Below are 18,342 nucleotides of genomic sequence, written 5' to 3'. Positions count from 1 at the left end.
CAAGTTGTGCAACAAATGAAGTTGTGTTTCTTAGTCTCTGGGCACGTGTGGGATAGTAGTTCACGTTTCTTAACTGCGTGTTGTCTTAGAATGGACTCAGTTGTATTCACATCTGTTTAATGTTCAAACTAAAGTGGTACTTTACAGATAGTTATGGGATATAACTAAGACTGAGAAGAGGTCCACAAAATGTTAAGAGTCAATAGCCTTTGGCTGGAAAGGGACTTTGGGAACTGGGAAAATGTGTTGCAACTTGCTACTTGGTGTTTGAAAATGGAGGATTGTCTGGTGGGAATTAGATAATCTATTTAACTCTGTGGATTTACTGGTAATGCTAATACCAGAGATTAGTAGAAACGATGGGGACTGCAGGATCGCCTAAAGGCTGATTAATGGTGGTTTATACCAACTATAATTGATGCTTAAAGAATTCAGATGGGGGGCGTTTTGGATGATTAATGATGGTTTATCCAAAACTATAATTGATGCCTAAATTTCACATGGCAACTTGGGAGAATCTTTATCGGACTCGAGGTTTGATTTATGTGATCTCTATCATTATTGAAGGATGACTCTGATTGGTTTTATGATAAGGAAAGTATCTGGAAAAATGAAGGCTGGTACTGACTGATAATTGTTTGAATCTTGAAAAAAAATTTAAAAATGATTTGAGATACATGCCTCAAATGTAGTGATAAGTGATGATATGACATTTTTGGTTGGGTTGTTGTTCCTCTTAGTCTTATTTTTCTCGCATGAACTCGTATGTGGAATTTAGTATTGTTTGTGGGTGTGTTAGTTGACAATTAAGGGCATGGAACTTGCTTGACAAGCTTTTGTTTGTATTTGACATGACAAAACTTGTTCTGCAAATCTATTATTATTGTTTTCTTTTCTTTGTTATAAAAGTGTCTTCTAGAGAAGGATGATGAGGTTGACAAAAGGGTCAATTGTTTGGTGATATTTTTACCGTACAGATATTAACTTATATTTCTTATGGGTACTTGAACTGTTTATTATTCTTGATGAGAAGCTCCTAAAGAAAAAACAATGTTAAAGAATGTGTATATACGTACGGAGGGTACGTAAATGTATTATATATGTTAATTTGATTGAAGTAGTAATAATTAAATAAGCGAAAATTGCAATGAATTCGGTAGTCGTGTCTGGGTACGTACGTACGTGTGGAATGATTTGAATTCAAGAAATCTCATTGTCAAAGGATAAAGAGGTCTTATAAGGGCAGTTGCTTACAGAAAAAATATCAACCAAGATGAGAACCACACACCGTGTGTGCGCGTCTCTATGTGTGTGTGTGTTTAGACTTATGAAAACTATTGGGTGTGTGGGGTGTGTGTGTGTGTGTGTTTGTCTTGTTGTTGTTGACAAGTACACTAAATATGTGTGTTGCAATTTTCCCACACAGACGCAACTCAAAGTCTACATCAAAAAAAAAAAAAAAAGAAAAAGAAAAGTTTGTGGATTGTGGAACGCGTTCTGAAACTCTCCGTTTACATATTGTAATGTTGACAAGGTAGGAAGATGATGATGATGTGTTTTCCTTTCCGCCCATACAAAAACAATTCACACACTATATATCCAAATTAATTATATCAACAAATTAACCTATATATATATATATGAGTTAGGCCTCCACACTTTGCACTATATAATTATATATAATCTCTCATTTAATTAAGCCTAACCAACCTACTAAATATTATTACTATTATAAAAAATAAATCCCTAGTGACAATTGGCACTAATTTGTCTTGGGCTGAAAAGTTTTTAAGTGTAGTGTAAGGCGTGGCTATTATTTATTGGGTACGTACTCAATTATATATACATATATATATATGATGGTAGGTAATTAGAGTGTATGTGTATACCTATTTATCTTGTGAATCTGTTTGAGCAGCAGCTACATCAACATTATTAACATATAATTGGCACTGCCAGCCAGCACTCTTGTGTCAGAAAATGAATCCATACATCCTTTGATTATTAATTATTAATATAATATACTCTTTAAGAAGATGGGTCATTTACATTTACATTTACATGGAGGAGTGGTAATGTAAATTATCCTTAAAAGAAAAAAGGGTTGTTGAGGGAGAGATGGATGATGTGTTAATAATAAACTACTCATCTAACATAAGCCAATACATCATCAATTCATTCTCATTCAAACCCAAAGAAGAGGAGGATTGCAAGATAAGTTACCTTACCACTACTCATCATCTCTCTATTACCCCCTTCCCTTCAACTTTGAAAACCTATATATGCTTTTCTTTATTTAACATACCTACTTTCCATGCTCTACCATTTTTATTATAACTCCATCAATATGTGCTAATCAAAATATAATTAATTTAACTTGAATAAAAGGAATGAGGGTTATTTATTTATTTATTATTAATTTTTTTTTATATAAATATAATTTAATTAAAATATATAATAAAGATATATCGAGTCGCAGATGACTTTAAAAAGTTTTTTTTTTTTTTTTAAATGAGGCCTGTCGTGGAATGCAACCACGACTCCTTTTTTTATTTTTTGTTTAGTTTTATTTTTTATAAATTAATTATATAAATTTAATTTTTAACAATATATTAAAATTCAAAAAATTATAATATTAAATTTGTATTAATATAAAAAATACAATTAACTATACAAATCTAATAGCGTATTTTTTTTATACAGTTCTAAAAAAATACAATGAACTATACAATAAAAATACAAATATAAAAAATATCCACCTGTTCTACAATTGCGTCTGTGGCGTTGACGCTAAGGTTTTCTTATTTCTTCGCCCACATTTTGCATTCACTCATTTTGTGCCTTATTATCATTACCACTAGGATTAATGTCCAAGTGACTTGATGTTGTTGCAAAACTAGACTCCACATTATCACGATATGCACTAAATGATGGAAATGAAATTGGTGAAATGTTGTATCCCGGTACATATGGTTGATTAATGCCAAGGCCAAGTCAAGACGTACTTGTGAATAATAATCTTTAATTTCGATTGGCATATATGGAGCTGATTGAAACCAATCTTCTTATGGCGGTCGAGGCATGTAGTAATCTTGAGGTGGTTGGGGCACGTAATAATCTTGAGGTGTGTACACTGTAGAAGAACCAGCAATATAACATCATGACGTTCAACTGAACCAATAGATATTCAGATAGAACTTCTTCTTTGCCCGTGGGATGTAGTGGGAGGATCATCGGATGACAAAGCAATTTGTTGTAGCTGATGAGTTATGGCTTCCTTGATAATATGTAATCCATGTTCGAATCTGTCCATCAATTGACTATATTTTTCAATATTTAGTGGTCTAAATTGACATAAAGCTTCAAGGGCATTCACCTCTTCTGCCTGAAGATTGTAGAAAAACAATTGAATGTTGTGTTGTACAAAAATATTTAAAATAAAGTATGTGATATTATATAACATACCACACTTGCAATATAGGTACTTCTCCAGGTTGATACCTGCTTTTCACACGTCTATTACTAGATGACGATATGAAATTTCGTGTTATGTTGTAGTATCATTCCTAATACCCTTTTTCTGTTTCTTTTCTATTAGAAATGGGTGGCCTTTGTACAATCGCGTTGTATTGTCTTTGCCATTTAGTGATGTATTGTATGTGCTGCAGGTTCCAATCTGTACCCATATGATTTTTTTGGGAGATCTGATGTAGGCTCATGTCTCGAGTATCCGTCACTTCTGGAATATTCTGTCTCATCCCAAATGGCGAAGGACCCATTTAGAACGATGCATTTCCACTATTGCATAGAATATTAAGGGATATGATAATCTCCACAGCTGGGGTTTCAAATAAGCGGCGTAAGCCATAATGACATCTGAGTCCATGTCATATGGCTGGCTGGGGCAAAGTGGAGCGATCCGTGACCATGCCCGAATCTATACAAAATAATACAAATATGCGTTATTAATTAATATTCATGACAAAAAAATTATCTATAAGTTAATAATTAAATTTTACCTGTAAGAATTGCAGCACGCTACCAATTGCAGCTTTGCCTTTTGTGCTCATTGCATAATTCACGATATAAAAATACAAGCACAACATTGCCCCAACTGTAGCTTCTAGTTGTTTCTATATCCTCTAATTTTGAAAGATAAAGTAATGTTACCAGGTTTTCTGATGAATCCGGGCACATCATCCCACATTTCTGTATCGTTCATTGTATTTTTCTAGAATTGTATAAAAAGATATACACTACTATATGTGTATAATTAATTGTGTTTTTAAATTAACATAATTTTAATATTATGATTTTTTAGATTTTAATATGTTGTTAAAATTAATTTATAATAAATAAAATTAAATGAAAATAAAAAAAATAAAAAAAGAGCCGTGGATGAGATCCATGACATGCCCCATTTTCTTTTTTTCAAAAATACTTTTTAAAGTCGAATCACGGATATAATCTGCGACTCGATATATTTTTATTATATATTTTAATTAAATTAAATTTATATTTTTTTTTATAATAAAAAAATAATTAACCCCAAGGAAAGATGTAATAAAAGTCAACAAAAGTAAAATGTAGTTTCCTATATGTATTTCTTGAAATTTAGAAAATAGAAGAAGAAACAAATTAAACATTTATAAAGAGGATGAAGATGGTAAAATTTGGATTGCTGCTTTTGGGTGCCAAAAGTTTACCCTTTCAAACAAAGAATAAATGATAATAATAATAATATTGTAGATAGTTTTGTTTCGTTTAGGAGCAACAATAATAATAGTACCTCCTCGTCCTTCACTAGTCCATTCCACGTGCTTCTCTCTCTACCCCCCCTCTCCCTCTCTATATATATACACACATCCCTGTAACAACTGTAAGCAATCAAAGCGAGAAGAAAGAAAGGTATATTTGCATACTTCATTCCAGACCCTTGTATTCCATCTCTTAAAGCCCTGCAAATCAAGAAACAAAGAAAACCCACAAAGAAACGACCAATCTTTGCTCTCTGTTCAATCATTCTCTCTCTTTTCCAATATCCCATTATTTTGGATTCCCACATTCTTTACCTATCAACTCTGTCCCTCTTCCTAGATTTCAGCAATCTTTTGTATTGAGGTAAAAGTTTTCACCTTTACCTCTCCTCTTTACATTCTTTTCAGGATTTCTTCTGGCCTCTGCTGTTTGTTTCACCTGCTTAATTTCCTTCTTACCACTGTTATGTTGAACTACTTGACATTCTTGTCTTGGTTAATGTATTTGCAACTTTCATATGTTCAGTTTGATAGATGGATACATGCCAATTCTTTCAAAAGCTTGTGTCTTGTGTTTTTTGCTTGATTGGTGCGTTCTACTATCTTATTATCCACATCTTGGCAACTCCATTCTTATGTTGTGTGTGCGTATAGTTGAAATGGTGTTTTCGTAGAATCTTTGCTTTGGTTTGCTAGGATCTTTGTAGTTTGATGTTGTTTTGTCTGTATATGAATGTGGCTCACCCAAAATTGAATGAGTATTCTAAAAATGGCTACTTTTGCTTTTATTGGTCCTTTTCCAGCATATGATTTTCTTTTTCATATATTTTAAAATGATACATGCCTGTTTTATGTACCATAACTAAGATAACCCATAATTTGAGTGATGTTACAGCACATACTAATCATTTTGATTTTTGTTTCTTTTTACAGCAATCCAGACCTGATAGGTTGTTTCAAATCCATTTTGAAATTGCATGGGGGTTGCCTTTTCATGCCCGTTTGCAGCTCACTGTGACTTAGAGAATGGTTTTGAATCGGTCGTTGGAAATTCAATTGGCATTGGGGACGATGAACAGAATATGACGGTTCAATCCATTAGTTTTGAGGACAAAGGTTTTGGACCTGCAAAGTCACAGTCCTTAGATTCTCAAGAACTTTTTGTGGAAGGATCTCTTAGGTCCAGACCAACAAAGTCCCAAAATATAAGATTTGCCGACGTTCCGGCTGAAGAGAAATATATGTGCCAAGAAATGGTCTGTCCATTGCCTGTATCAGGCAGCTTCATTGGGAGAATCCCACATTCTCCAATTTTCGATCCAAGCAGCCCAAAACATGAGGCAGCTATTAAGTTGCAAAAGGTTTACAAAAGCTTCCGTACTAGAAGAAAGTTAGCCGATTGTGCAGTTCTCATTGAGCAGAGCTGGTGGAAATTGTTAGATTTTGCAGAACTCAAGCATAGCTCTATTTCTTTCTTCCATATTGATAAACATGAAACTGCCGTCTCACGCTGGTCAAGAGCAAGAACAAGGGCTGCCAAGGTAAATTTTGATTAGTTAATTATGCATTTCTATGAATGTAACTTTAAGGTTTCTTCTAACGTGGCATAACTTACCTTTTATACATTGCAGGTAGGAAAGGGCTTATCGAAGAACGGGAAAGCTCAGAAACTCGCTTTACAACATTGGCTTGAAGCTGTAAGTAATTTGACAATGTTCACTTTCCTTAAGTATCTCTAAGTAATCAGGAACTAATACTGATTTGATCAAATTTGGTTTTTGAGCAGATTGATCCTCGACACCGTTATGGGCACAATCTACATTTCTATTATGTCAAATGGTTGAATTCGCAAAGCAAAGAACCCTTCTTCTACTGGTAATCATCTATAAACTCTTGTATTATTTACTGTTCTCCTTGAACTATTCTATCAGAGACGACATTTCTGTTGCATTATAATGACTAGCTCATTGCAATCATATAGGCTAGACATTGGAGAAGGAAAGGAGGTTAATCTTATCGAGAAGTGCCCTCGTTCAAAGCTTCAGCAACAGTGCATCAAGTATCTCGGTCCGGTGTGTCCTTATTTCCCTCAATCTCTTCAAACTTGTGCTTTAAGTTCATATTTTGTTCAGCTGTCCCAGAGAATTCGCTTACTGAGTTTCTCCATCTTATGTCGCAGATGGAAAGAAAAGCGTACGAAGTTGCAGTGGAGGATGGGAAGCTCTTTTACAAGCAAACAGGGGAAGTTCTGGATACCACCAAAGAACCTAAGGGTTCTAAGTGGATTTTCGTCCTAAGCACCTCCAAAACTTTATATGTAGGAAAGAAAAAGAAAGGCTCATTTCAGCACTCAAGTTTCTTGGCTGGAGGAGCTACACTGGCTGCTGGAAGAATAGTAGCTGAAAAAGGAGTCTTAAAGGTATATTCACACTGTTCAACTCTTACCCCACGTCATCTTTTCTATGTTCCTTTTGATTTGTATCCCTTTGAAAATTGACTTGATTTGATTGAATTTCAACAGGCAGTCTGGCCTCACAGTGGTCATTATCGGCCAACCCCAGAAAATTTTCAGGATTTCATATCATTTCTCCGGGAGAACAATGTGGATCTCACTGACGTTAAGGTATAAAGAAGATTATATAGTTTACCTGTTTATTTCACGTTTCCATGATGAGAAAAATCAGAACTTATAATCTAATAATCTCATTCGTCCAGCTTGAGTCCACTGATGATGAGGAAGAAGAATCAACTGGAAAGAAGGGAGGTGCATGCTTGAGAAGTAATTCCTCTGAAGACGATTTGGCTGAAAAAGATCGTTCAGAGACGGAAGAAAATGACAGTGAATCCACTTCCAATAAATTTGTTTCAGGAGAAGAAGAGACTGCTGCTTCAGTACGGATGCCAAAGTCTAGTTGTTTGAATGGCTTCGGCCAAAAACTCACTGCTCTTCAGATACCAAGTAAAGATGACCTGTTAGTGAAGTTGATGAGTGAGGAAATAGCAGAATCAAGCAATAACAATTTCCCCCTTGGGTCACCAATCGATGGATATGAGACAGCAGAAGAGGCTTTCACTTCAGGCCCCGAATGCAGAAGGAACAGCATGTCCTCAGACAACGACGAAACAAAAGAGGAGACTATCCCAGAAGAGTCCATTTTCCAAAGAATCAATTCCCACAAAGAAGCTAATTCCTATCAACTGGGGAAGCAACTATCTTGTAAGTGGAGCACAGGAGCTGGACCTCGAATTAGCTGCTTGAGAGACTATCCATCAGGGCTACAATGTCATGCCTTGGAGCAAGTAAAGTTGTCTCCAAGAAGTAAATGTCGCCTAAGATTAGACTTCCCGTCTCGGGCATCAATGCCAACCAGCAGCAATCTTTCTTGTAGCAGTAATAGACATCCTACAATGGACTCTTCACCTGTAAAGAGACTTACTAGCTCCAGTTTCTGAACCATAGTGACGCAGTATAGATTCTTTACTTAATCCGTTTCTTATTCTTCATTTCTCTTAATAGACTAGGAGGTTTTTTTGATAGGATAGGCTATTTTTTATATTTGTCAATGCACACAATTTTGCCCTTATTCATCTTGTACGAAACAGGGTGACTGCTGTAAATTATAAAAATTTTGTGGGTTATGATACCCTTACAAATCGAAATGAAAGATCATCATTTTTTTCCATCTCTGTTCCGTTCTAACTTTCCATTCTGTTGATTGTGGTAGCTCTATGAATTTCTTTGCCATTTGTTTAGTTCTCATTGGAGCTATGATGTGTCTGTTATTACATTGATCAACGAGTCAAGCTTGCATGGTCAAGTTCCCGCGTTTCGTCCGTGTACTGAATATGACTTGTTCAATCCCCTTGAACCAATATACAAGATTCAATTTCAGGGTCAACTACTGGATAAGAAGCCATTTGGGTTTGGTTGTGGGCTTGGTCGCTGACAGCAATTAGTAGTAGGTCTTTGTCAGCAGTATGGACAAGCCATGTTGTGATTACATCCTTAACGAACAAGGCTTTTTCACTCAGTTGACTCTCTTGTATTAATTTTGTCGATATTATTTGCTTCAAAGTCAAATGTTGTATTTGACAAATGTTGTTTGTGTGAGGTGCAAGTTTCAGAAACCGAGTAACGGGACAATCACTGCATTATATAATTTTCATTAGCTAAGAAACCATGTAATGACAGAGGAAGGCTCGATAATAACATTACTAATACTATGAATTTGAAGCAGAGGAACTGGTTCAAGAGGGAGATTTTGAACTAGATGTCGAATCAGCCAATTTTTAAAAAAAGAAGGAAAAGAAAACGACCCGAAATTCGACTAGCCGGTTAAAGTAGTTTCTAGGGAAGTGAGGAGCAAAAACCATATTATATATGAGAGATCATATGACGATTGGTACTCGAAGAAATTTACTTGATTAAAATAACACTGAAGTTTTTTTTCTTTTTAACTCCAATCAAGATGCACAGATTTCACAGTTCCGAAACTGAGCTGTGATGCTAGTGTAAACACAAACACAAGACGTGCAACAAGTACAGACACAAACATAAATCTAACAAAAAATGGCTCCTCCTAAAGAAAAATTATTAGCAAACTACCAGGTTGTACTGTCATGCAGATCCAAAACCAAGGACAGTTTCAAGTACAGAGACAAGTTGAGCAGCACTACCAGAATATATTCCATCAAGATGTGCAATAATAAAGCTGAGATCATGTAGTAATTAAGTAAATGATGGGGTGAGATGAGTGTAAGGAGTTGAGTTGAATATTCCCAAACAAAACCTGCAGTTCTGGTAGTGTCCTTGTTATTACACACACATTAAATAGGTTGACCCCATTTTAAAGTAAAAATAATGCATTATTGCTGCATACATACAATTATTTTGTTATAATTTGTCAATCATTCATCCATCCATTCTTGAAGTACAATGTTCTGTTCAGTTTTCAGTTATGTATATGTAAATAAATTATAATAGTTGCTTTGCTGGCCTTGTGAATCATGTGTTTCTTGAACTTGTGCAGTGTATGCGCACCATCATATTCATCATGCATATATATTGCATCCATCTTTTCCAATAGGGTAAAAGGTGAGAGTCAAAGTTTGTGAAACCATATCTCTCTCCTCTCTTCTTAAGAGACATAAAATCTAAATATGGAATATAAGTAGATTTTCTCAAGATTAGATACTAACCAAATTTACATGTCTCCATTCAGACCCCCATCCAAAGTAGGGGAACAAAATGAGTTGGAAAGTACACCAATCCAATATCAAAGGCTAAGGAAATTGTTTTGTTGTAATTCAGATTTCTTACAATTCAATATTGCTTTCCTCCTCAATTTTTAGAGAAAATACTTTTTGTTATTTTATCTCAAGAACATGGTCGTGCTGATGCTGATGCTGATTGGATTTGGATGGAAAAAAGAAGAAGAAAAGAAGCAGCTTATTATATCAATGGGCTTATGCAAGTTGATGGACTTAACATAAGAAATGAATCTATTGGGATCATAGATGTAGGCTTGCTTGGCCCAAACCCATCTGCTATTTTATTTTAATTACCAAAATTTATCTTCTTTTCTCTGTTCCTTTTCAAATTATTGTTTATATAAATAAATAAATGAAACGCATAGATGTTCAATATATATTTATTTATATAATAATAATAATAAAATGAGAGGTATAGATGGTAGACAGTGGAATCAAGTGGTGAGAATAGAGGCATATCTGTCCATTTGCATACAAACAAAAACCCAAATTCATGCTAAGACCATCTTAAAAGTGGAGCCTATTCCTATTCCTATGTTCTTGTTCCTGTTCCCCACAAACCACTCTTCCTTCCCTTTTAAATTATTTATTTTCACTGCATTGCATTGGATCCTCTTCAACATGCTTGCTTTTACCTTTTTACCCCTTTCCAATTTCTTATTCCAAATTTTTTGTGCAAATTATTTCTTTTTCAGTTGAGAAATAAGAACAATAATTTGTGAATTATTATTATTTGTGGTTGTGGATAGTGCAATAGTTAAGGGAATAATAATCATGCTTTTGGCCAGTTTAGTCTATGGGGTCCCAATACTTTTTAATTTCTTATTCTTTTTTCTTCATGTGACCACATATGGATTTAATTATGAGTTATTACTAAAACAATGATTTTTCAAGACTCATCATTTTATTGGTAAGTAGCTACCAAATACTTTAAATAAGAATATTTGTTAGAACAAATTAGGTGGCCATATTGACAAATCCATACTTAGTGCTCTTTTTTCTAGGAATTTGTTGCTATACTAATTATGGGAATTGATAGAGGCCCAATTAAATTCTCCATTTAGCACCCTAATTAGTAGCAAATCTTGGCATTTGAAAATGTTGAAAAAGAATTTTTTTTATTTAAAAAAATGTAGAATAATTTGAAAATGTTGCATAAAATTTGTTTGGTATAGGTGTATCAATTATGAAATGCTTTGAATTTCACATAGAGATAATTTAATGAGCAAGTCTGAGTGGTGGTGTCAAACTTTTTATGAGCATGCTAATGAGTGCTTAGTTCAAGAAATGAAAAGATCACATGAAAGGTAGAGATTGGTTTCTCACCCTCACTGTTGTTAGTGGGAACAAACTCAGCCTATGAGAATCTTGGTTCTCTCATAAAGTTTTTGAATCTTGTTTTCTTTCAACTCTGTCATTATGACACAGCTTTTTCCCATTCAAGATTCAAGTTTTTTATTTTTGATTTCTCCCTTTCCTGTTACTTTCTCATGAAAAGGGACTCTACCCGGAGATATACTCTCTCCCTTTTCTCTGTTCCTTTTTTTTTTTTTTTAATAATTATATCCACCTCAGATTTCTTTTTCTTGAATCCCACTTGATACTGCTGGTGAACTTTGTCAAAAAATCGTTTCTTTTCACCAGTTTCTGGCTGCTGAAATGTGTGTTTCTTGGCTCAATCAACTGCTTCTTTCTGGGCTATCTGTCAGAAATTTTAATGGTAAGAACTTGAGGAAATGCTCTTTGACAAGGTACTGTTGTCTTCCTCTATTGCTGCTATTTCTGTGTCCTTTTTTTCCTGGAGGATTTTGTGATGATTTTACTATGGTTTCGGTTCCTCTTGGTTTTGAGGTTAATGCTTTTGATAGAGATAAAATTTGGGTGTCTGAAAATGGGGTTTTTGCATTTGGTTTCTTGGAGATAGATGGTGACGACGCTGATGGATATGTGGTTGGTATAAAGTATAACTTAGGTGATAAAGCTGCAAAATTGCCTGTTTGGACTGTTGGTGGGGGTCTTAGGGTGCCTTTGAACTCCACATTTAGCCTTGACATGGATGGGAGACTAGTCTTGATGAAAAACCCAAGTGGAATTACTCTGTGGAGTAGCAATACCTCCAATTTAGGTGTCCAGAAAGCCAGTCTTTTGGACAATGGAAACTTGGTTCTTTTGAGTAGCAAGAATGAAGTGCTTTGGGAGAGCTTTGGCAGTCCCACAAACACTTTGCTCCCAGGCCAGTCGCTACATTATCCTCAGACCCTTAGAGCCCCTTCAACAAGATCAATCTCGAGTTACTACAATTTTGTGATTAGCCAGACGGGCGAACTCAAACTTGTGTGGGAACACAATGTGACCTATTGGAGAAGTCATTTTAGCTCCAATGAAGCGAGATTCGACCCTGATGGTGTTTTGGGATTGTATGATGATGGTAACAAGGTTGTCTGGTCTGTTTCTCCAAAGGATTATGGAGATCCTTCTGTTACATTGAGACATCTAAGGATTGATCGAGACGGTAATTTGAGAATTTACTCGTGGGACAATGTAAGTCATGCATGGAAAGCCGTGTGGCAAGCTGTCCAGGATCAGTGTGATGTTTTTGGTTCTTGTGGTTTATATAGTGTTTGTGGGTATAATTCCTCGGGTTCGATATGTGATTGTTTGTACTCTGATTCATTAGAATGGGGGATCAGTAGTTCTGCCGCAGCTTCCGGTGGTTCAGGGTGCAAGAAAATGGTGGATTTGGGGAATTGTAGGCTGCATACGAGCATGTTGACCGTGAAGCAAACGGTTCTTTATGGTCTTTACCCCTCGCACGATTTTGAGATGTTCTTGAGTGAGACGGCTTGCAAAGACTACTGCTCGAATGATACAACTTGTATCGCTGCAACTTCAATGAATGACGGTTCTGGTCGATGCACCATCAAGAGGACGAGCTTTGTTAGCGGATACAAGACTCCTTATATATCTGCTGTATCTTTCTTGAAAGTATGCTCTGTTCCACAGGCCGTTGCAGCTCAAGGTGCTAACCGACATGGCAATGCTGAGTCAATATCCTCAACTGGTGGGCTTATTGCTGGGCGGGCCAGCCGTAAAAAGTTAATTGGAGCTATAGCACTTATAGTCTTACTGACAATATCCCTAATTTTGAGCATCCAGATTCTAGTGTTTTGGCTTCTGTACCATAGACGAAAAGTTAAGTTGCAGACAAGGATCCCCTTTGGGAAAGATGCTCAAATGAACCCACATTATAGTGTACTCATCAGATTATCCTTTGAGGAGATAAAGGAACTGACAAACAATTTTTCCAATCAGCTCGGAACTTCGGTTTTCAGGGGTGTGCTTCCAAGCAAAACACCTATAGTAGCCAAAGTTTTGAAGGATGTGATTATATCAGAGAAGGAGTTTCGAGTTACAGTTTCTACATTGAGTGGTACGCATCACCGAAATCTTGTGTCTGTAAAAGGCTTCTGTTTCGAACCAGCAAACAAGGTTTTACTGTACGAGTACGTTCCAAATGGTTCGTTGGACAAGTGGCTTTTCAACCACAAGGAGGAACATAACGAACAAATTTGGCAGCATAAACTCGATATTGCTCTTGGGGTGGCACGTGCCGTTGCTTATCTGCACGCAGAATGTCAAAAATGCATAACTCACGGCAACTTGAAGCTAGAAAATGTCTTGCTCGATGAAAACTTGGTGCCTAAAGTGACAGATTTTGGACTTCAGGACTTCCTAATGAAGCAAGCAGCTTCGTCTTCTGAGTCTCCATCGGAGCGAGACATATACATGCTAGGACAAATGTTCCTGCAGATCGTTACTTGCAAGAGGGAGGTTCTTGGAGAAAACATGCAGCAAATACTCGAACAAGTAAGTCAAGAAAATAAATTTGTTGGGAGTGATAGTTTGGAAGCAGTAGAAAGGATTGCAAGAATTTCATTTTGGTGCATGCAAAATCAACCATTTCTGAGACCTTCCATAGGAGAGGTGGTTAAGGTACTAGAAGGGACACTTTCAGTAGATCGGCCTCCATCATGTATAGCTCCTAGGCACACGGAAATTGTGACAGAAATAGAGGCAGAATGACCGACATTGCTCGGTAATAGAGGAGTGAGTTCTAACTGTCTGGCTCCAACCTCATCATTTTAGTTAAGGGATGGTGCTTTGTTCTCTGAGTTCTTGACTGTTTTTCCTCAGATAGATTCTTGAATGTATGGAATCTTTCTTGTCTGTAAAAAGAACCTCTAATTTTCAGTTGGTTGAATTCAATGTTCTCATTTTGAATTTGCTCATTATAACATCAGTCTGTTATGAAACAAGAGAGAAAATGAAACCTTCTTTGCCAGAGCATAAGGTTTTAGTACTATCTTGCAGTGGGTTACTATGTATACTAAACAAGGTTGTCATAGTCCTGTGTATATATGACACCAACAAAAGGTTACTGAATCCTCTGTATAAATATTTCTATCTAAAAAAATCAGAGCATTTAACTTTTATTCTATTTTTGAAACGAATTACTTATAAACTCTTCAGAATGATATATTCATTGGATCTTTTAATGATAAATCAATGATATGATTTTTTTAAGTTGAAAAATATTTTGATCAATTATGGACATAAATACTTTTGTTAATCCTCCTAAAACTTACAGTTATCATTTTTCCCAATAACCCAAAATCAAATATCATTTCAACAACCAGAAACTTGTGCTTTAATCTAGAAATAAATGCAGGGAGCAGAAGCTTTGCTGGAACATTTCAAGCCACAATCTTTCCATGATACTAGTCTCTTCTATCCTATCCACACACATATTCTTAGTTCTGCAACTAATTCTCCTTCCATATAAATTCTCTGTGCACTTATTAAGATTTATCTCCCTTAAATTTGGACATTGATACTAGTACTGAGTAGTAGAAAAAACTGTCAGCCATGGAAGCTCTCAAAGCTTCCTCTTTTCCGTCGTTTCGCCACTCTCTCATCTCAACGAGAAATCCAAGAACCGTATCTGATAGTCGCATTTTACACATTCCATCTACTCTAGAGATAACTACATCCCACATCATAATTCAGAGCAAGAAAGCGAATTTCAAGATTTCCACTGCCATTTCTCCAACTGCCACATCAACTGTGGAACCTTTATCGCCTGATCAAGAAGTTGAACCAGAAAAGATGGAGGAAAAGTTTGACTGGTATGCACATTGGTATCCCGTGGTGCCTCTGTGTGATCTTGACAAGAGAAGGCCACATGCCAAGAAAGTGATGGGAATTGATATAGTGATTTGGTGGGATAGGAACGAGAGTGAGTGGAAGGTGTTTGATGATAGTTGTCCTCACAGATTGGCTCCATTGTCTGAAGGGAGGATTGATCAATGGGGCAGGTTGCAGTGCGTGTACCATGGTTGGTGCTTTGGTGGCTCTGGTGACTGCAAATTCATTCCTCAAGCTCCACGGGATGGCCCACCGGTAAATAATAATTCCTTAGAAACAGTCGGTGATTCTAAATTAATGAACCGCAATTTCTACTTACATTGTTGCTTGATCACTTCATATATTTTGATGCTCGCTGACTTGAGGCTAGAGCAAATTAATTATTTTCCTCAGTAACAAGTGCTATTTTTCAACTCGCAGAGGCAATGTATGATCATGAGATTGATGACAATATCAAAAAAGAAAAAAAAGCAACTATAAAATCATAGGATAAAACTTTTGCAGCAACTCAGAATTCCAGTCAGTATGTGCCCCTGTTAGAAAGGATTGGTAATATTATGTGATGTCAGAAAGATTTTAGGGCTGGTTTCTAGCCTGCCTGTTGCACATGTAACTTTCGGCTTGAATATGTGTGTGTTTGAGTTTCTGTATCATGTTAAATTCCACAAATGGTGCAGATTCACACTTCCAAGAAAGCATGTGTAGCTGTTTATCCCAGTTGCGTGCAAAATGGCATTCTTTGGTTCTGGCCAAATACTGATCCACAGTACAAAAACATATATTCAGAGAAAAAGCCTCACTATATACCAGAACTTGATGACCCATCATACACCAATACGATAATATGCAGAGACATACCATACGGGTATGTAATGTTTCTTCTTGTCGTTTCTACCAAATCTTTCTGGACCACTTGGTTTGCATGCTATTTCATTAAGGAAAAGTTAAAACTATCCAATATAATTTTCCTGTTCCTCAAAATGAAAAATATCAATAGAACAGGGGAAATGAGAAAGAATAAGTCTATTTACATAACTCAATTGAAGCTGTATATCTGTGATCTCTACCTAACAATTTTCTTAGTTGCTGACAACTATTCATGACATTAATGAAGCAAATACTAAGTTGGTACATACCAATAGTTCAAATTGCGACTCGCCCATGTGTAGTTAATGGCATTTGATTTTCAGGTATGAAGTTTTGATTGAAAATCTTATGGACCCTTCGCATGTTCCATATGCACATTATGGCATAATGAGAATCCCTAAAACACCAGAGAGATAAGTAAATCTATTCAAGCTTGCGTCTCATTCATTATCTTTATGAATTTCACATAGCTAATAGTAATTGTCCTGCACTGTGAAGGCCGATAGGGAAGGGGGCAGACCACTTGAAATAAGCATAAAAAGACTTGATCAAAATGGGTTCACTGCAAAGCAAATTGCTGGGGAGAACTTTTTCGTTCCACCTTGTCTCTACTATGGATATTTCAGTCCAGGAGCGGGTCAAAGCAAGAACAAGACAACATCAGCTGGAACCAAAAATGTAAATAGCTCATGTTGTTGTTGTATATAGTTGTAAGTTCTTAAGTAGTAGTCGTTGTAGTTTCTCCGCATTATCCTAGCAGCTTGTGTTTTCTTTGATGCAGGAGCTGTTACCAACTGTCCCCCCCCAGAAAAGGGCGCTTCTTATTTTCTACTGTATTCCAGTCAGTCCGGGTTATAGCAGATTGATCTTTGCATCTCCTAGAAACTTTGCAGTCTGGATAGAACGAATTTTTCCCCGATGGATATTCCATATTGGTCAAAACTTAATTCTAGATTCAGATCTCTATCTTCTCCATGTCGAGGTGAACATAAGCTCTTTCCTTTTTGCAGATTAAATTTGTATTACTTCTTAATTGAGCTTGTTAGTTCTGTACGCTAAACTTTATTTTCAGCATCAATATATCATGATTGCAAAAACTAAGTAGGAGATTTTTAATGCTTCAATAATGTGTACTATATTAGGAACGCAAGCTGATGGATGTTGGCGCTATTAATTGGCACAAATCTTGCTATGTTCCAACAAAGGCAGATGCCCTTGTGGTGTCCTTCAGAAGGTGGTTAAACAAGTATGGAGGCACTCGAGTTGACTGGGGAACTAAATTCAATGGATTACTGCCACCGACTCCTCCTAGAGAGCAGCTCTTTGACAGGTAAATCAAACATATCCAGGCTCACTTTGGACTTCTAAAACTTAAGTGCTGAACAAAGGTAATCTCATGAATGTAGCTGCTTCATTCCAAGATAGTGCTATTGTTTGACAACCACGTCTATTAAGTTCTTCTTTCGAGCTAAAAATTCAAAAACTATGAACTGGAAAGAATAGAATCATCATAGTTACATTTCAAAGACGTTATGTCTTAAATGGTTTCAGGTACTGGACACATACGATGAATTGTAGCAGTTGCAGTCTTGCGCATAAAAGTCTTAACGTGCTTGAGATGGCATTGCAAATTATCTCGATTTCTTGCATTGGAATAGTTGCAGCTACCAAACAGGGAACGGTCTCAGTTGCAGCAAGATATGGTGTGGTTTCCGTGGCTATCATATGCTTCTTGGCCTCAAAATGGCTGTCGCATTTCATCTATAAAACATTCCGGTACCATGACTATGACCATGCCTTTCGCTAAGGTGTTGCAGCTTGCTTGTACACAAACATTGTTGCTGGGTTGACTTGTAAGATCAACACAAGAACATTAGTTATTGGGGTCTTTTTGTGGTATACAGATAATATATTGAACTGGTGTCGGAGGCCCAGATGGAACAAAACTTTTGATTGGTTGCGGCACTTTCATAATTTCATGTTATATTGAACTTGTACGCGCAGCGCATGAGATGATACTGATACTGACTACTGTGGGGGCAAAAGTGATAGAATTAATTATTTGAATTTGTAGTCGCCTGGCCCTCACCTAAAGCTTCACCAATTTAATTTACTTTCAACTAAATTAAATTCGATTTTATATTATAACTTTTTAGATCATTCTCGAAATTATTACTAAAAGATTAGTGATGTTATCGAAATTATCTAAGCAATTCAGTATATTTGCAGTTCTTTGTACTGT

General features: G+C 36.2%; 3 protein-coding genes across 4 annotated transcripts; all 3 read left to right on the top strand.

Annotated features, from left to right (window-relative positions):
• Positions 1-4,872: 4,872 nt before the first annotated feature.
• On the top strand, positions 4,873-8,440 carry LOC105170184 (IQ domain-containing protein IQM2). The gene is made up of 8 exons (XM_011090840.3): positions 4,873-5,121; positions 5,691-6,298; positions 6,389-6,454; positions 6,544-6,632; positions 6,739-6,829; positions 6,937-7,176; positions 7,279-7,380; positions 7,473-8,440. Exons 2-8 carry the CDS (start codon positions 5,735-5,737, stop codon positions 8,208-8,210), a joined length of 1,890 nt encoding a protein of 629 aa, XP_011089142.1. The 5' UTR covers positions 4,873-5,121; positions 5,691-5,734; the 3' UTR covers positions 8,211-8,440.
• A 2,822-nt stretch (positions 8,441-11,262) lies between these two features.
• LOC105170185 (G-type lectin S-receptor-like serine/threonine-protein kinase SD3-1) lies at positions 11,263-14,323 on the top strand. The gene has a single exon (XM_011090841.3). The coding sequence runs from the start codon at positions 11,688-11,690 to the stop codon at positions 14,109-14,111; it is 2,424 nt and encodes an 807-aa protein (XP_011089143.1). The 5' UTR covers positions 11,263-11,687; the 3' UTR covers positions 14,112-14,323.
• A 455-nt stretch (positions 14,324-14,778) lies between these two features.
• Positions 14,779-18,084, top strand: ACD1-LIKE (ACD1-like protein). Of its 2 annotated transcripts, none has more exons than XM_088885506.1 (7): positions 14,779-15,488; positions 15,911-16,098; positions 16,424-16,513; positions 16,592-16,778; positions 16,861-17,082; positions 17,243-17,430; positions 17,652-18,084. In XM_088885506.1, the coding sequence occupies exons 1-7, from the start codon at positions 14,955-14,957 to the stop codon at positions 17,905-17,907; spliced, it is 1,665 nt and encodes a 554-aa protein (XP_088741632.1). In that variant the 5' UTR covers positions 14,779-14,954; the 3' UTR covers positions 17,908-18,084. The 2 variants fall into 2 exon arrangements, with proteins under 2 accessions (XP_088741632.1, XP_011089144.1); XM_011090842.3 differs by having other exon boundaries at positions 14,783-15,488; positions 16,882-17,082.
• The last annotated feature ends 258 nt before the right edge of the window (positions 18,085-18,342 follow it).

Source organism: Sesamum indicum, linkage group LG9 (genome assembly GCF_026168435.1).
Source record: "Sesamum indicum cultivar Baizhima isolate 11 linkage group LG9, ASM2616843v1, whole genome shotgun sequence".
In the NCBI taxonomy this organism is placed as follows: Eukaryota; Viridiplantae; Streptophyta; class Magnoliopsida; order Lamiales; family Pedaliaceae; genus Sesamum; species Sesamum indicum.
The sequence above is the reverse complement of the archived record's forward strand: the minus strand, read 5'-3'. Positions and strand labels throughout refer to the sequence as shown.

Bases quoted from the DNA above. Each gene is read 5' to 3' on its own strand.
- ACD1-LIKE (XM_088885506.1), top strand. From the start codon at position 14,955: ATGGAAGCTCTCAAAGCTTCCTCTTTTCCGTCGTTTCGCCACTCTCTC. The intron at 15,489-15,910 runs GTAAATAATAAT...CAAATGGTGCAG, and splicing joins CTCCACGGGATGGCCCACCG to ATTCACACTTCCAAGAAAGC. The intron at 16,779-16,860 runs GTAAATAGCTCA...TTATCCTAGCAG, and splicing joins CATCAGCTGGAACCAAAAAT to CTTGTGTTTTCTTTGATGCA.
- LOC105170185 (XM_011090841.3), top strand. From the start codon at position 11,688: ATGTGTGTTTCTTGGCTCAATCAACTGCTTCTTTCTGGGCTATCTGTC.
- LOC105170184 (XM_011090840.3), top strand. From the start codon at position 5,735: ATGGGGGTTGCCTTTTCATGCCCGTTTGCAGCTCACTGTGACTTAGAG. The intron at 6,455-6,543 runs GTAAGTAATTTG...GTTTTTGAGCAG, and splicing joins TACAACATTGGCTTGAAGCT to ATTGATCCTCGACACCGTTA. The intron at 6,830-6,936 runs GTGTGTCCTTAT...CTTATGTCGCAG, and splicing joins GCATCAAGTATCTCGGTCCG to ATGGAAAGAAAAGCGTACGA.